This window comes from Panthera tigris, chromosome F3 (assembly GCF_018350195.1).
Source record: "Panthera tigris isolate Pti1 chromosome F3, P.tigris_Pti1_mat1.1, whole genome shotgun sequence".
NCBI lineage: Eukaryota > Metazoa > Chordata > Mammalia > Carnivora > Felidae > Panthera > Panthera tigris.
In genome coordinates, this window is record NC_056678.1 from 53865976 (window position 1) to 53882883 (window position 16908).

The 16908-nt window shown below is 37.4% G+C and overlaps 1 protein-coding gene across 1 annotated transcript in view; it reads right to left on the minus strand.

The window, feature by feature from the left end:
• Positions 1-16908, minus strand: part of USH2A (usherin) — a 767091-nt gene that overhangs the window by 322427 nt on the left and 427756 nt on the right. Inside the window, exon 37 of the mRNA XM_042976063.1 lies at positions 4285-4436. Coding sequence (XP_042831997.1) covers positions 4285-4436 — 152 coding nt within the window. The remainder of the gene's footprint in view (positions 1-4284; positions 4437-16908) is intronic.

Consider the following 16908-nt stretch of genomic DNA (forward strand, 5'->3'; position numbering starts at 1 on the left):
GCGCGCACATGCACACACACACACACACACACACACACACACACACACACACACAGAGTTCTCTGAGCTGTGTTGCTACCAGATACTGAAAGGTGGTATCATGCCAGACATCAAGAAATAAATGTGCCCGAGTGATTCCATCCCTAAGGTATAATCACAAAAAAAAAGTTGAAAATTTCATTAATATAGTGTTAAGAAACCTATGCAGAAAAGAGCAAAAGATGAATTAAAGAGAAGAACTTTGAAATAAAATGTAATCCCTAACTGCACAGGGGCCAGGAAGATTTTAGTAGCTAAATCGAGAAAATGACTAGATGACCAGAGGATGATGAAAGTGGCAAGAAATTAGAAAGGGATTCAGAATACGTCGGCCTCTTCTAAGAACTGGCTTAAATTTGTTAACTAATCACCACAACCTCATAAGCATCACTCATAAATGTTTGACCTTTTAAGGTTTATTGAATATGTTGATAATTTTGACCTTATTCTTAAAGTACAGGCTCATGCCTCACAAGAAGGTGATCAAACACGAAATCCTTAGGCAGGCAAATATTCTCAATTATGAAACCTTCATTTGTTAGGGCGAATACACTTTCCCAATTATGAAAATAAATGTGAAAAAGACAGAGTGTTAATTTTTAATAAGTATGAGGTCACGACATGTTTTATTTTCATCTGAGAAAGGCTATGGGGTTCTTTAGATCTATAACTCCTACTCATTATTTTTTTTTTTTTAGTCTAATAGCTAGGTACAAAAAATGGTAAAGAAACTTGACTGAAAAAATATCAATTCATCATTTTAATATTTCATAACAATGCAATTGCTTTCATTATGTCTATGTATATAATTCAAATTATTGCATAGAAAATGATTTTAAAAGGGTTCCAAGTAAAATGAGATTCAAAAGTTGAAGAATTAAGGGCAATTCCAGATAATTATATTATTATCCTCAAATATCTGGTTAATTCAAAATGATATATTTTAAAAATTTCCTTAAGTATCTGGATAAATACCTCAGTTTTTATGCTACATTAAATTTGGCAATTGTACTATTTTGCTTTGACTCAATCTTTAAAAAAAAATTACCTACTATTTATCTACCTTGCCTTAAAAAAGAATGTGAAGGAAAAGATATAGTGGAAGGCCAGCTTGGCTTTTACCTGGAAACCTCCCTTGACACAGAAAATAAAAATTTTTTTGAGAACAAATGCGCAATGAAAACATACAAACATTTTAATAAAATTTTCATCCTTAATAAAACTCTTACCATGTACCAGAAATCGTTGTGTAAATATTTCATTTAAAATTTTACAGCAATCCCTTTTAAAGTGGGTGCTTTTTTTTCACCTGTTGTAATAGTTGAAAATTCTGAGGTTTCATAGAAGAAGTATGTTTCCCAAGGAGGCACAGGGAATAATAGCAGGTTTAGGGTAGATTTCCCATATAGGATTTTCTTGTGAATTGCATATTGCCATTAAGATTTAAATGTCCTAAATAACTAATTTGTTTCTTTGTGAAAAATAAATGTGAAAAGGTGAGAATGTGTGTATGTTCGTTTAGGTGTGTTTATGTGTAGAAATATACTATCATCAAGAAACCAAAGCAGCTTTTTAACCGTATCACACTGCAGTGACCTATAGTTTCACATTTCATCCTTAAAAGGGTCCTTGGAGAATTGAATCCAATGAATGTTCCAAGGCCAGACACAGTCATAAAATTCCCAATCTTAGACTCCACTAGGGTTGTCTAACGTTGGCTAAGTGGGGAAAAAAAGAAAAAAAAAAAGCCAAGTGATTATTCTATGGACAAATTCAATGCATCTTATTATAGAGACACAAAACGTGAAGGGTTTCTCTCTAATCTAATTCAACAATATCATTGAAAGCAGAGAAACCTTTTAAAAAGTAATTCTCTGTTGCATTTTCTGTTAATTTTTCATTATCTCCAACATTAATAAAACCCCAATTACTGGATTAAATTTGACAATGCCTATTAGCATCTTAAAAGTAGGATCAAAAGCATTATAAATTGTTTTTAACACTGATTTCTTGAAGAGCCAAATACACGTGTAAATGAATGAGAACTGAACTTGAAGATGGGTATAGAGCAGTTCATTCTTAATCACAAACAACAGGTCACAAACTTAGGCTAAAAACAAAACACATTGAGCTAATATTGCATTAAAATGGTAGAAATACGATATATGTATGCATTTTTATTTTTTAAGTATTCTATTTTATAGACTTTGTCCTTTTTACAATTTTTTCCCTTTATTATATCAACTTGCCGATTTTGAGGGTGACCCATACTACGTTCAGGACCAGAGCATATCTGTCACCAAAAACAGAGAATAGTATTCCCTGCATGCATGAAAAACAATGATAATAAATATATAAAAGATGCAAAATAAACAGGCTTCTCTTTCTAAAATCCAAGAATTATCATTTAAAAATGCTGTGAGGTGAGCAAAAGTTTGATTCTCAAAACTTAATTTGTCAATTTCTGCCAGCAAAAGATTTAAAAATAGAAACCATGACTTTTTTTTTTTTATTTCAACAAAACATTTGTTATAACATTGGGCTTGAGATAAAGAACACCCTTAAGTGATGTACGTATCTGAATCTGTATTATCCTTCACGATTGTGGTAGATATCCAGGGAGATTTGGAATATTCATGTATGTAATCTCTTCAGGGTACAGTATGTACTGTAACTGGTACAAAAATATTTTAGAAATCACTCGAAGACCATAGGTTTTAACTTCCTGGCAGCATATAGTTGACTTGTTCTAAATAAAGACGCTGTTCAATCCCAGTGATTAGAGATGGATCATTGACTTGGGAAAAGCATTTGCATACTGAGCATATGATAAAAAAAAAAAAGTACCAAGAGAAGAAAATAGCTGCGCTTTTACCCCAGGACTGAGTCTGGAATGTCTGAGGCCATGGCAGAGCAGGTTTTACAATCCAATTCTGTTTTCCCCCTTCCCATCAGGGCATTGTGGCATTTGATTTCTTAAGGTTAACATCGCCTACTGTCTTACCTGCACCGGCTGCAGATCAATAACCATGTCCCCCTTGTTTAAAGTTGCCAGAACATCAAGGGACAGTGTGGGAGCCAATTCAGTAGCCAGAACCAATTTGCAGTTTGTATTTTTGAAAAAGTCTAGGTTTCGAGCTCATGTGAAGTGTGCTCATGTTTCTTTTTCTTTTCTTTTGAATGGAGAAGAAAAGCTGGCCTATTGCCATTCCTGCTTTTAAGAGTAAGTAACCATCAGAGGGTCTGAGCTATAAAATACTTAATGGCAATAAAGACTACAGCTCAGCTCCACCGATAGATGATGTTAGCAGTTTGGAAGGCAACCAATCTTTGCAACGAAATGGGAGGTGTGATCAAAAATAAGGAAGCCAAAATTAAACTGTAGAGCTGTTTTTCAAGGTAATATTTATATAATACACTCTTCAATGAAGACAGAGTGCATTAAAATGATAGAGCATTAGCAAACATTGCCAAAAAATATCTAAAAGTAATGAGCATTTCCCTTAAAAGAAGCTAAATCTAATTAAGGAAAATGCACAAAACATAAAATGGGATGTTTTGAACCTAAAGAATGTCATGCTAGTCTATGACAATTATGTACTATTGAGTTTTAAAAATTATATAAAAAATAAAGAGCACAATCTGTCAATCTCTTAACTGCTAATGAAGTATAGATATACACTATAGATTTCTGAAATGTGGATATCAAAAGCTAATATCAATGCAATTTTAAATACTGTTCTTTGAAACTATATCACATTAATGATATAAATACATTTGATTCTAAGAGTTGAGGCAAGCTCAACCTTTTAATTGATTGACCTACTTGCTGGGCGGTAATGTTGCCATATTTTGGCAATTATGGACTTTTAATTATTTTTACTTTTTACTCATAACTTACTTAGCTGTTGAGGCCATTATTAGAGAGAAAAACATCTACTCAAAATAAGTCACCCAATTAAACAAAATTGTATGTATTTCTGCTAAACTGGCCAACTTGCCTTTAAAAATGTCAGTGAGATATAGATTTTGTCCTTCACTAGACCTATGGGCGGTCTTGAAATTTATGTTGAATATAAACTCTTTCTTACTAACTCTTAAGTAAAATTTTATAAAAAGAACATCTCCTATCCTGCTTGAAAGCCTAGCTGTGCAGGGAGTGAGTCACCACCACTTACTTCTTCCTTGATATTCCCTGTCATCTGACATTCGGTACATTCCCAGAATGTAAATGCACATACTCACCAGTGGGCCCAGAGCACAACCTTTGGCCGTGCATGCTTGGACTCTGAAGGAATGTAAGCTCCAAGGAGCAAATCCATAAGCATGACAGCTGAGTTCTGAGGAATTGTGAATTAATATACCATCTAGATATAGTCCATAGCTTGTGATAACACCTGGGAAGACAATAATTGGCTTTTAGTGTGACTTACGAGACAACAGCAAAGAATGTCTTAAGAAAGCAAGCGCTTACTGATGGGATTTCTAATTTCATGGAATTACTAAACTACGATATCTGGTATTTTCCCTGGTCTAAACCCTGTCTCTTTCGGAAGGATAAGACAGGCATTAAACCCTTAAATATCAAAGTGTTAAGCTGATTAGTAGAGAGACAGAAATAGGACCTAGGAGTCCCAGTACGGACTCTTCCTATCACATCATGTTAGCTACTACCGTCTGCGTTCCAGATCAAATATGAATAGATTAAGTACATTTAGAATTTTTATTGCTTTCTAAAATGATATCCTGAATCGACATGCTCTAGAAGTCAAATGACCTTATTTGTTAATGCATTGTATATTACTCAGGATATGTCAAGCACTGTTCTAAGCACCTGTTGTATATAAACTCCTTTTTGACCCTCTCCTAGCAGCATTACCAGAAGAGAGGCAGTGTTATTATCATCACCATTTTATAGATGAGGAAATCCAGACACAGACCTATTAAGTAACTTGCTCAAAGTCATGTAACTGGCAAGTGGTGGAGTCAGGATTTGAATCTGGTCAGGAAGTCTGGCTCCAGAACCCATGCCCTCAACTACAATATTTCATAACCTAAACATAAAAGCCAGGCACAAATTGCACAAATTCTATTCATGGGACAATCATGAATGTTTTGGAGAAACTATGATTTGCTGTTTGTAATGATCAATTAAATTTTTATCAGAAGGAAAGTTATGTATCTTTTCATGAAATCAACTAGTAGAGATATAAGAAATTACATGGTTATTGAATATAATCATTTGAATTATTCAATCAACATATTTGCATTTTAAAGGAAGACAGAAATCTATGTTCACTGGAATTACAGAATCCCCAAACTGATGAAGCATTATACTATGAGAAACAAAATTTTGCTTACGTGCCCAAATCAGAACCTCTTTCAAAGTAAAATTAATTTCACAGTGGTATTTAATTGCTTGACTATAGGATCCTGAAAGCAATCTTGACTCTTCCTCACCTGTGTATTTCTAGACCTTAGCACCATGCCAAAAACATAGTAGGCACTTAATATCTATTGATTGAATTAATAAATTAATGAACATGCAGCATAGTAAAAGTATCAGCATCCAATATAGAGGGAAAATGTAAGGCTACAGGAAAGACAGATACCTAGCTACCTGAAATATGAAAGGAGACTTGGTAAAAAGATGATATTAAAAAATAGCTCCAAGATAGAAGATTTGGAGAAGGAATGAGTTTTGAAACAAAAGATTCTAATAAAGTCAAGGTTCCAAAGAATTAAGCTGGTTTCCAGGATGCCTCAATCTTAGACTAGGAACACCAGATTTGGTCTCATTAATGTCCTGAAGGATGATCAAACCTTCACCCATCAACACATCAGGGAAAGCATTACTGGTGGGACCATGACACCAGGAGCTTTTCACCAGTGTCCGTCCCATTCTCCTGGGAGGGAATTGCTCACTTCACAAACCTGCTCACGATGTTCGGCAGCACCATCATCTACAAATTTCTAGAATGCTGCACTCATTGTTGGGCTATCCTTCACAACTTTGCTTTTGATATGAAAATCAGTTTATAACAAGAGAAGTAAGGTGTGAGCTAACACCATAAAAGTTACTAATCTTACAATATACACCATCAACCTGTACCCTAAGATATTGCTGGAACAGCCTACTGAGACCTACATTATAGCCTAGGCTGGGTGATAATGCCTGTGGATTTGGGGGGAGGGGTGGTTCCTACAGGATGCTGCATCTGATTTTAACTAGGGGGTCAGTATTTGATGCTGGCTTTTCTTTAGTGAGAAATATAAAAATGAAAATCAAGAGAAGGTCCTCAGAGTGTTTCCTCTCACTATTACACTTAATAACCTACAGAAAATATTTTTGCTTTCTCTAGCCACAAAGAGGAATACTATGTTGCGGGCTGCAATTTAGATACCACTAAATTGGAAACTGAGAACATTACTTGGCAATTTGGGACCCTCATGCAACTACATCAACAGGCAAGAAAAAAAAATAGTACATAGAAATTAGCTTCCTGCTGCACACGGACACTAAGCATGTAAACCTTTTAGTAATGAAGGTTCAGGTTGCCTTACTAGGTCAAAAATCCTAAACAGATGAGCTACTGGCCGAGGGCAAAGGGAAGAAGTCATAAATATCAACTGTGACCTTATGCTAGTTATGGAAGTGAGAACTGTAGGTGTTACTATGCCTTATTTTTGCATATTACATAAAGATTTGTACGTAATAACGAATTTTCTCTCCTCCTTTTCCCTACTGATTTATATAAAGAAAGTTAGTGGGTATTCATTCTATCTTAGTTTTTAAGTTGCAGACAATCCAAGAGGGCTGTGTCTAAATTCAAGGGGGAATTCACACTACCCAGATGGGAATATGGTGACAGAGGGTGAGAGCATTTGCATTGTACAAAGCACAGTAGGATGTCAGGGAGAAGCATGTAGTGATTACTGCTGGTCACAGAAGGTAATGGAAGGAAGAGGAATGTGTACGGGTGCTGACTAAGCTGGTTATTCATCGAATTCATCTACCTACATCCCCACATCTACGGTCTCCTCTGTATGCTAAGCCTAAGAGCCCATGCTCTACATTTGCGGCCATCTTGTTTGTTGGCTTCCTCCTTGATTTCACAATGGGAGGCACTGCAAGGAGGGCAGGAACAGGACGAAAGAAAATGTCCAGCTTCCAGTTCCGAGAGCTGAGGCTTTCGCTGACTGTTGTGAGGTCAGCAGAGGGGCAAAGCAGCTGTGGCCTCAAGCAGTCTAGGCAGCAGATATGTCTCTTCTGCATTTCCAGCTTCTTCAGTAGTGGACTCTGGCTGGCACTGGAGCTCAGGCTGGGGCAGCGCCTCTTGTGGGTTCAAGCATCAGATCAGCAAATCCTGCGGCTAGCAGTTGCTGAGGCAGACTTGGAAGCCAGAAGACCGGGGAAGTTAGCAGCTCTCTGCAAATCACCTGTTTTGCTTCTACAGCCTTTCCAACGCATTTGTAACCAATTCCTTATATTAAATATAGTCTGTCTTGAGGTGCCTGGGTGGCTCAGTCAGTTAAGCACCTGACTCTTGGTTTCGGCTCAGGTCATGGTCTCATGATTCGTGAGTTCGAGCCCTGCATCAGGCTTTGCACCTATAGTGCCCTGTGGTGCAGAGCCTGCTTGGGATTCTCTTTCTCCCTCTCTCTGCCTCTCCCCTACTTGTGCTATCTCTCTCTCTCTCTCAAAATAAATGAACATAAATAAATGAATAAAGTCTTATTTCTAGCACATTTTCTGTTTTACTAGGTAGATCTTGGTCAGTACATCCTTTAGGATTAAAGTTGTTTATATTTAAATGAGCTAATACTTTTGAAATAAAGCTACTGCTCTGGCTCCTTTTCCCCTCTGAGGATAACTTTGTATGCGAGCCCTATGGCTACACAAGAAAAAGTACAGCTGCCAACATCTGTTTTCCTTTATTCTAGTATGACTGTCTGTGAGAACTCTGAGAATCCTTACAGAGAGTATTCAATTTACTGCCATTTAATACCTGACACACAAAAGCACAAGTGAATCAAAACTAAGAAATGTAAGATATATAGTGTAAAGCCAGTCACAGAAAATTTAAGAGAAGAAAAATGGATAAAATCACAGTAATAATAATGATAAGAAATTATGACGGGCCAGGCGTTCTGCTAAACAATCACTTAATCCTCACCAAAAAAATCTTCTGTGCAAATAATGTGTTGCAGAAGCTCTTAAAGAAATTGTGAGACCCTTGAAATGCTATCTGCTTGACCTGCTTCTCAACAATGAGATAGAAAGTACCCAAATCAATATTTCCGTTTTCTTACATAATTGGGGAACAGGGAATTTCTTTTATGCTAGGATTATGTGCATAATATCTCATTTATCTGACCTATTGGGAAATGACATATTTCATAGAAGTTAATTTTTTTATAACTAAATCTCATTCCTTAAGTACAAACTTTAAGAATCTTAACCATTTTTAAAGGAAATCTTTCTAGCAAGGACTCCACAGTACTTACCTGTGTTCCCACACAGATTATAATGAATATAATTGAATCATCTTGTGATGACTCAATCTGTGCATTATGGACATCAAAGACTATATTCTCTAATTCAGTAACACCCTCAGGGACTGATGAGATACGGGGTACTTACTTAGGTTTCACCCTTCACATCACTCTGTGGCTGTACTTAATCCATTCTTGTGCCTGCTTTTTGAGTTCCTCCTCCTTCCTCCCTCACTGACAGTCTCTCAAAAATTTCTTTTTTGTTTTGTCTGCCTGACTCGAGCAAGCCAACCCCTAGCAAGCTATGCTAAGAAACTAGATAACCATGACATCTGGAACTATGGATAAAGAAATAATAGACAGTTACTAAAAGAAGGGCTTAGAGTAAGATGAGTACATGGAAAATGAGCTGAGAATAAAATTAAGTGAGATTTGTGACAGTTAATTCAACTGCTCAGAAACTTTTTAGTATCTAGGATGCATCACCTTGAGAGGTGGGTAAGACTGAAGTCCATCTTGCGTGCAGGTGAGATCACACACACACACACACACACACACACACGCACACACAATACTGAGTTACCCACTATTCTGTACGTAACCACTATTTGACAGCATTTGTAGGAAGAGTTAAAAAAATCAATTGTAGATCCAAATTGTAGAATCCAAGTATACACTGGGTGAGGATAGTCTAACCTTTAAGTCATATTGGAGACTTTCCTCTCCCTCCCCAACCATACCAACGCCATTACTGAGACTTATAGACTGTACATTCCCAATTGGTCTTCACCTATCTCCATGCCCACGGCCACGGAGTCCAGTCTACCATCATCGCATACCTGAAAATAAGAGCCACCTACAAGTTCTGATGCATTATTCATGCTCCCGTACAGTTCATTCTTCGCACTGCAGACAGAGGGCCATTTTTCAGAACACATATCTGAACATGCCCCATGTAATCAGTGATCAATCAGGCCTTCTCTGCGTACTAGGAAGATGAGAGTTTCCCACCCCAAGATCAGGAAGCCGGGATCAATGTAAACATGTTGCGAGGGTGGAACAGACCTGTGATGCTGGTCTCTCTGGGTTTTCTGCCCTAGCATCCAGGTCTCACCAGCTAATCACAGTATCTCAAGGTCAGGCCAAAGTGGGATACCATATGATTTAGAGCTGGTGTCTACATTTGCCACACAAAGGAGCCTGAGACAAGTGCATTTCCTTTGATCTGGTTTGGGTAAGGCCATTAACTCTAAATTCCTGAGTTAAGAACATACAGCCAAACTTCCTGGTAAATTCGTAGACAATAAGAGATGCAATTTGAAAATAACGATCCATTTCTTACCAAGATATGCAGGCAGATGTCATCACTTGTCCTCCTTAGTAGACTTTTTGATGTAAATAAAATGAGTATTATATGAAATATTGTATGATTCAGTTCTAAAAACATACATTTAGTAAATAATAAGTATAAAATATGCACTAAGACAACAATTTGCATTGACTTCAGATTCCCAAGGTGTATTACAATAACTAATGAATATAATCCAGTGGAAATTTTAAGTGAAGCCTAAGGAGACACTTCTTTGAGTAGAATACAGGACACAGATGAGTAGCTTTGGGAAAACTAAAATGCCAGGTTCTTAAAATGCTGTGTAAGTGTTTTTGAAATTATAAAACACCTTATTACTTAAAAATATACTGAACACTTACTTTGAATCAGACAATAGGCTATATGCTTTATGTGAATTATTTCCATTAACAACACCAAGAAATAAGAAGTGTTATTTGCCTTGTTGTAGAGTTAAGGGAAGGGAGTCTTAGAGAGGCTATTTCCCAAGGTCACGCAAATCATTATCAAATCAGGGTTGGAACCTGACAATCTCATCCCCCTACTGCCCCTGTTCCTCTTCATTTGCAGCCTAACTTTCTCTACTAAAATATTTAGGAATTCCTCTCAATTTAAGAACTGATGAACACATTCTGGCCCTAAAAGCAACTCAGTTGAGCCTAACTGAAAAATAATATACATGTATCGGAAGTCCATTCCTGAAAGGTACAATACTTGGTACTTTGGGGGATAGAAAGGATAAGAAATAATATCTGGATTTATAGAAGAAAAGGGTTAAACACAGGTCTAATTAAACAAAAATTCAAGAGTTGAATAAAAGTGATAAGTGCCACAAAAACGTTATGCCCAACAAATGGCGTAGACATACAGGAACTTCAAGCAGGGGCAATCACTGGGCTACAGTGAGTCCTAAAAGCTTTTTAGAGTAGCTGGGCCTTCTGTACAAAACAGCTGGGTCTACCATGGGTCTTCTGTGAAAGGTGAAATGTGAAAAGGTCATAGCTCAGGAAGATGTTCTTGGTGGGAACATGGCATTTACCAATGCCTAGAAGCAAGAAAGCGCAAGGTACAGTAAAGATATCCAGAACAGATCGGTGTTTTGTTGTTATTGTCGTAACTGGTTAAAATCTAACAGAAAATAAGCCTTCAAAAGGAGGTCTGGGCCTTGAATGCTCCCCCAAGGATTTGGGATTTTATGATGCACGGGAGAACCATGGACATCTTGGTGTTCTGACCAGGGGCAAATAAACGTCATATTTAGAAGAATTAATCTAGAGTCGCATTAATTGCAAATGATTGGAGTAGGGAAGACCATGGAGGTGGGGTAAAGAAGGGCAGCTAAATATCTCACAAAGAGAAAAATAATTTTTAAAGGCACCTTTTCCTGAATATATAGTAACTAGTTGTAACTGAGGCAGGGATGTGGGAATACCACAGGAAGCAGCAGTGTGGAATTATAAGACAGAAACACCTTTAACAGTTTTACATACTTTTTCCTCTTTAATATAACAAATTTATGACACTTAGGGCTGAGGTGGATTAGACTGCAGTATGGTGTAACAGGTCACGAGTCAAAAAAGAAGAGGGTCTCTCTGCCTCATTCTGAGATGGACTGTGAAGTTAGCCGTGAAAAACCCACAAAAGCCTGCTACCAAAGAACTAACTTACTAACTTATGCTACTGGCTAAAGGAGGTTCTGTCTGTCAGTTGGAGGGTTGAAAAAAAAGTCACCCCTCTGTTTTGTACCAGTGACAAAATCATAGTTGTGATAGTGCACTATGCTTTTGAGAGATGATGCCTTTCGGGAAAAGTGGGCAAAGGTCAATGAGATCTCTCTGCATAATTTCTTAACAACTGCATGTGAATCTATAGCTATCTGAAAATAGAACATTTAATTAAAATACAAAACAAAAACTGTTGTGTAGGGAAGCATGAAAGGTAAGAAGAGGCAAACACTGGAAAGTCAGAGCAAGTTTATGCTGAAAATTTAACGGTATTCATGTTTTAAAATCAAGTGCTATCAATCCTCAGGAAAACCCCTTCAAGGCAAAAAAGAGTTTCACTTTTCCTTTAGAGAGTTTGAGAAAAAAGTTTGAGAAAGGTTTTTTTTTAATGTTTATTTGTTTATTTTGAGAGAGAGAGAGTGCATACACATGAGCAGCAAAGGAGAAGAGAGAGAGAGAGAGAGAGAGAGAGAGAGAGAGAGAGAGAGAATCCCAAGCAGGCTCCATGCTGTCAGCACAGAGCCTGATGGGGGGCTTGAACTCATGAACTATGAGTCTCTGGTGGAGCAATAAGGCCCTGGAGCCCAGAACCAGGAAGAATGGAAACAAAGTCTTTAAATTCTGAGACTCCATTCTCCTCCCAGCCTTGTGTCTCTTGCTGCTGCTGCCTCCCAGGGACAAAGCAAAAGGAAGCCAGAGAGAGAGGAAGCCCATTGACGCGGTGAGGAAAGGGCAGCCTTGTAGGCTACAGGACTGAGTGGAAGGGAGGAGAGCGGAACCAGAGAGTCCAAAGATATATACACCTAACTTAAAACAATTATGGTAATGTATTTTATGATATTTCCCTGTTTTGTGCTTTTTGGGCTTTTCTCTTGCTTATTCTCCTGTGCTAATAATGTGTAAGATAGCTGTAACAAAATGCAACAATATTATGCTATGTGGTAAGGGGGATCAGGTTATCTAACCCAGGTGTACACGTTTAGTTCTTCAGTGGATAATCCACAAAATGCATAGTTAATTCCCATCGGCTCTCCCGTGTAAGCAGTTTCAAGTTTACGCCTTTTGCTTTCCACAATGGTAGAATTTTTAAGGTGTTTAATTTTCACGGGGAAGCTGAATCATAATTGTCCATAAAGCACATCCTCTGGGATATATATCTTTGTGCCTCTTCATCATGTTATGTCAAATTGTATTTCCTAGGGTGCTCAATAGGTTGTCATATATAACCAAGGAAATTCAATACAAGTACAATACAATGTAAATTTAATACAAGGTATCTCTATTTACACTGAAGGATTCTGTTTACTATAAGAATTAAACAACAGTGCTTTAGTGTGTCATAAAAATAACATGTATAGTGAATATAGATGCTCCGAACATATTTGTTTGTTTTTTCCAGTACATCATGGCAATGTGAATATCAACCGTGGGTTTTCCCCCAAGGTCCAGATGATGATTGATTGTGGCAGATATCTCCCTGTGTGAATACTTGATCCTTCAATTAAAAAGGAAAAGAGAGAACAGCTTTCACATTGTGGAATCATGCCTTATTACTGTTATGCGCTCCTAAAAATGGAATCAACGGAATCTAAAAAAGATTGTGCTTGGGAGATTGTACCTGACAAACTGATTGGAGGTGTTTCATAAAAGTTACACAAGGTTTGCTCAAAACTGTCAAGCAGTTTTCCTAAGTGATTCACTGAATTCCATAATCCATTTCTCCTATTAAAACGGAGCATTTCCAGGAAAGAAAATAGAATCACATTTTGGCTGTTTAAAAATAAAGTTATTTCAAAAGAAGAAGTTTTAAAAAATAGTTATTTCTTTAAAACCAGAGAAAAATCAGAACAGAGATCTTAAGAATTTTGAGATTTGGCACTGAGAATAAGGCATCAAACAAGTAAAAGTATCTAAAAACTTTTTTTTTCCCCACATGGCTTGATGGAATATTGAATTATGAGCTTGTTTTGCAAAAAGCAGAGGCAGGAGAGTACAGTGAACAAAATCATGAACTTGAGTCATTCACACCTTGTGTTGTATTACATTCCTACTTAACCCGTTGTCTTGAGTGATTATTGCTTATAAGTCTGGGTTTCCACATCTGAACGGTAGGACAGCAATACCCATTTCATGGACTAGTTGTGAGGATTAAAGTACCTGACAGACGGTTACAAGTGGCAGCTATTACTACTACCATGACTATTAGCATTGCTGGGAAATCAAATACTTCTTTCTTTGTATAGGTGAATCAGTACTTGCACATACACCTTCACACACATATATTATAAAAGTTTCTTTCTTATCTCTTAAATTTTTTTTAATGTTTAATTACTTTAGAGAGAGTGAGACAGAGCATGAGTGGAGGAGGAGCCGAGAGAGAGAGAGGGAGACACAGAATCGGAAGCAGGCTCCAGCTCTGAGCTGTCAGCACAGAGCGCATCATGGGGCTCAAACCCACGAACTGTGAGATCATGACCTGAGCCGAAGTCAGGCGCTTAACCAACTGAGCCACCCAGGTGCCCCATCTTTCTTATCATCTCTCAATGTGAAGGACAACATAGGATATAGTATCTATATCCTATAGGATATAGTATCTATATAGATACTATATCCTATAGGATATAGGATATAGGATCTCCTATATCCTGTATAAAAGTTCTACAGCTAACTTTTTCTCTTCTACCCATTTCTGACGTCATACATATGCTTAAAAACTGAACTAAACACTCTTCCAACAATGTTCTATTGTCTTCATGGCACTACGTATACACCTGCAAAGATCATTAACTCCCTAAATTGTTTCTGTTCCTGTTGACACTTACTGATACAGATATGTCTTCGCATATATCTGTATATAAAATCTCAAAAAGCCAGCCCCATATAAAAGGCTGAATTAGGAAAATGTTTTCAAAGGTTCCTCTTCTCAAGAAGTCCCCAAGACCCAGTCCGGTGCATACCCGGCTCTCTTTCCTATGCCCATCTTGACATTACTCAACTCTGAGGGAAGTAACAATCTACCCCTTTCCCACTGAGGCATGCACAGCAGATTCCGGCTTCACGTGCTATCTCTCTTTACAATCTTGACAAATCACCAGGCTGAGAAAATCTTATGCCAAGTGACTGGGTCTTTGTGTCTTCCACAGACCAAGAGGGAGATGCCTTTCTGCTGCCTTTGAAATAGTTCACCTATATTACGTAATTGTAAAAACATGTTATAAATGTGCATCTGCACATATTATATGATTGCACATGCATATACTTCTCATGTCCACACAATTGCCATGTTATCATTGTCCCTATCATCAGTGAATATTCATTCCTTTCCCAGGTATTTAATACCCACCTACCCACGACTGGCACCCTGCCAACTGGGGGAATTAGAACCTGGAACAAAGCACACAGAGAACAAGGGATATCCCTGCCCTTATGTGGGTCACAATCTAACAGGGAAACTGTTTTAGTAAATTTACATAAGTCCAAGATAGTGGATAGTCATAAGAAATTATAAATATTAATAATAAAGCAGGGGCGCCTGGATGGCTCAGTTGGTTAAGTGTTCAACTTCACCCTGGGTCATGATCTCACAGTTTGCGAATTTGAGCCCCACGTCAGGCTCTGTGCTGTCACCTCAGAGCCTGGAGCCTGAGCATTAAAAAATAAATGAGAACAATTTCATATTCTATATTTCTAGTTACTATTTTCTTAATAAAAGCATATATTCTAATTATTTTCAAATGTCACTAAACATTATGCTAAATAATGAGGAATAAGTTTGGTGTAGTCAGATATGTATGCTGATTTTAGCAAGGTGGATTTCAAGTGTGAGGAAAAAACATATTTACAAATTCTGAGGCCTAAGCTTCTGAAAAGGAATATGGCGCATGAGAATTTGGAAGCTCTCAAAAGCGTAATTCTAATTATGCAATTGTAATCTGCACAACACAGGTCCCAAATTTATTAGACAGTAATCCTTCATACTACTTCTCATTGATGGCTGATGGTCTGACAAAGGAAGAGTCAGGGTGCTACAGATGAAAGGATTCTTATCCACCTAAAAGTAGCTCTAATTCAGGTTTTAAAATCCTGCCTGAATTTGCAACCTGCAAAGAACATGTTTGTTTGTTTTTTTAAGCTTATTTATTTTGAGAGAGAAGGAGAGAGAGAGTTCTAAAGGGTCAGAGAGAGAGGGTGAGAGAGAGAATCCTTACTGGGCTCCACACCATCAGTGCAGAGCCTGACTTGGGGCTCCAACTCATGGACTGTGAGATCACGACCTGAACTGAAATCACGAGTTGGACGCTTAACCAACTGAGCCACCCGGGTGCCCCAAGAACACTTTTGCCAGAGGGAATGTGGATGCCAAGTGCTCCGATTAGAGAAACAGGACTGGAGTTGCCACACCACCATTTTTGCAGGTATGGGACTAGAATTCGGTAGTACTTGTTTGAAGGAAAGCAAAGTCTTAGGTGTGAATCAAGTGATAAAGACCCAGTGTGTAAGGACTACTTGGCAGTCTAAGGCAATTAATGGCAAGTAGCATTTTTTGTAACAGCAAAATCTTAAATATCCACCGCTAAAAGATGGGTCACATAAGCTGTGGTTTATTCAGTGGGATTCTATACTGCCTTTCGAAACAATGAAGTTGGGCTATGCTTAACTGCCACGGAAAGATGTCTCCGCCATGTTGTTAAGTGAGGAAAGCAAGATGCACGATAGGACAGATAGTATGATCTCACTCTGGTTTAACAAATGTATATTTTATACATATATCTTTATGTGATTATTAATTGAAATTTGTGTTTGTTTTAAGTTAACACAGTCCTTAATCTTTCTCTGGTTTAAAAGTTTACTGCATTTTATTATATCTTCTCTACATCATATTTTTGTAATTATGGTAAAAAAAACACAGAACTTAAAATTTTCCATCTTAACTATTTTTAAATGTATGGTTCAGATTGTTAACTAAATGCACATTGTTGTATAACAGATCTCTAGAACTTTTTCATCTTGCAAAATTGAAACTATATTCATTCAATAGCAACTCTCCATTCCCCCTCCTGAGCTCCGCTCCTGGTAACCACATTCTACTTTCTGACTCCATGTGTTTAATGACTCTAGATTGCACATATATGTGGAATCATGCAGTATTTGTCTTTCTGTGACTGGTTTCTTTTAGTTAGCATAATGTCCTCAAGGTTCATCCATATTGTAGTATGTGGTAATTTCCTCTTTTTTTAAATTATAACTTGTTTTATTTTTTATTTTTTTACATTTACATCCAAATTAGTTAGCATATAGTGC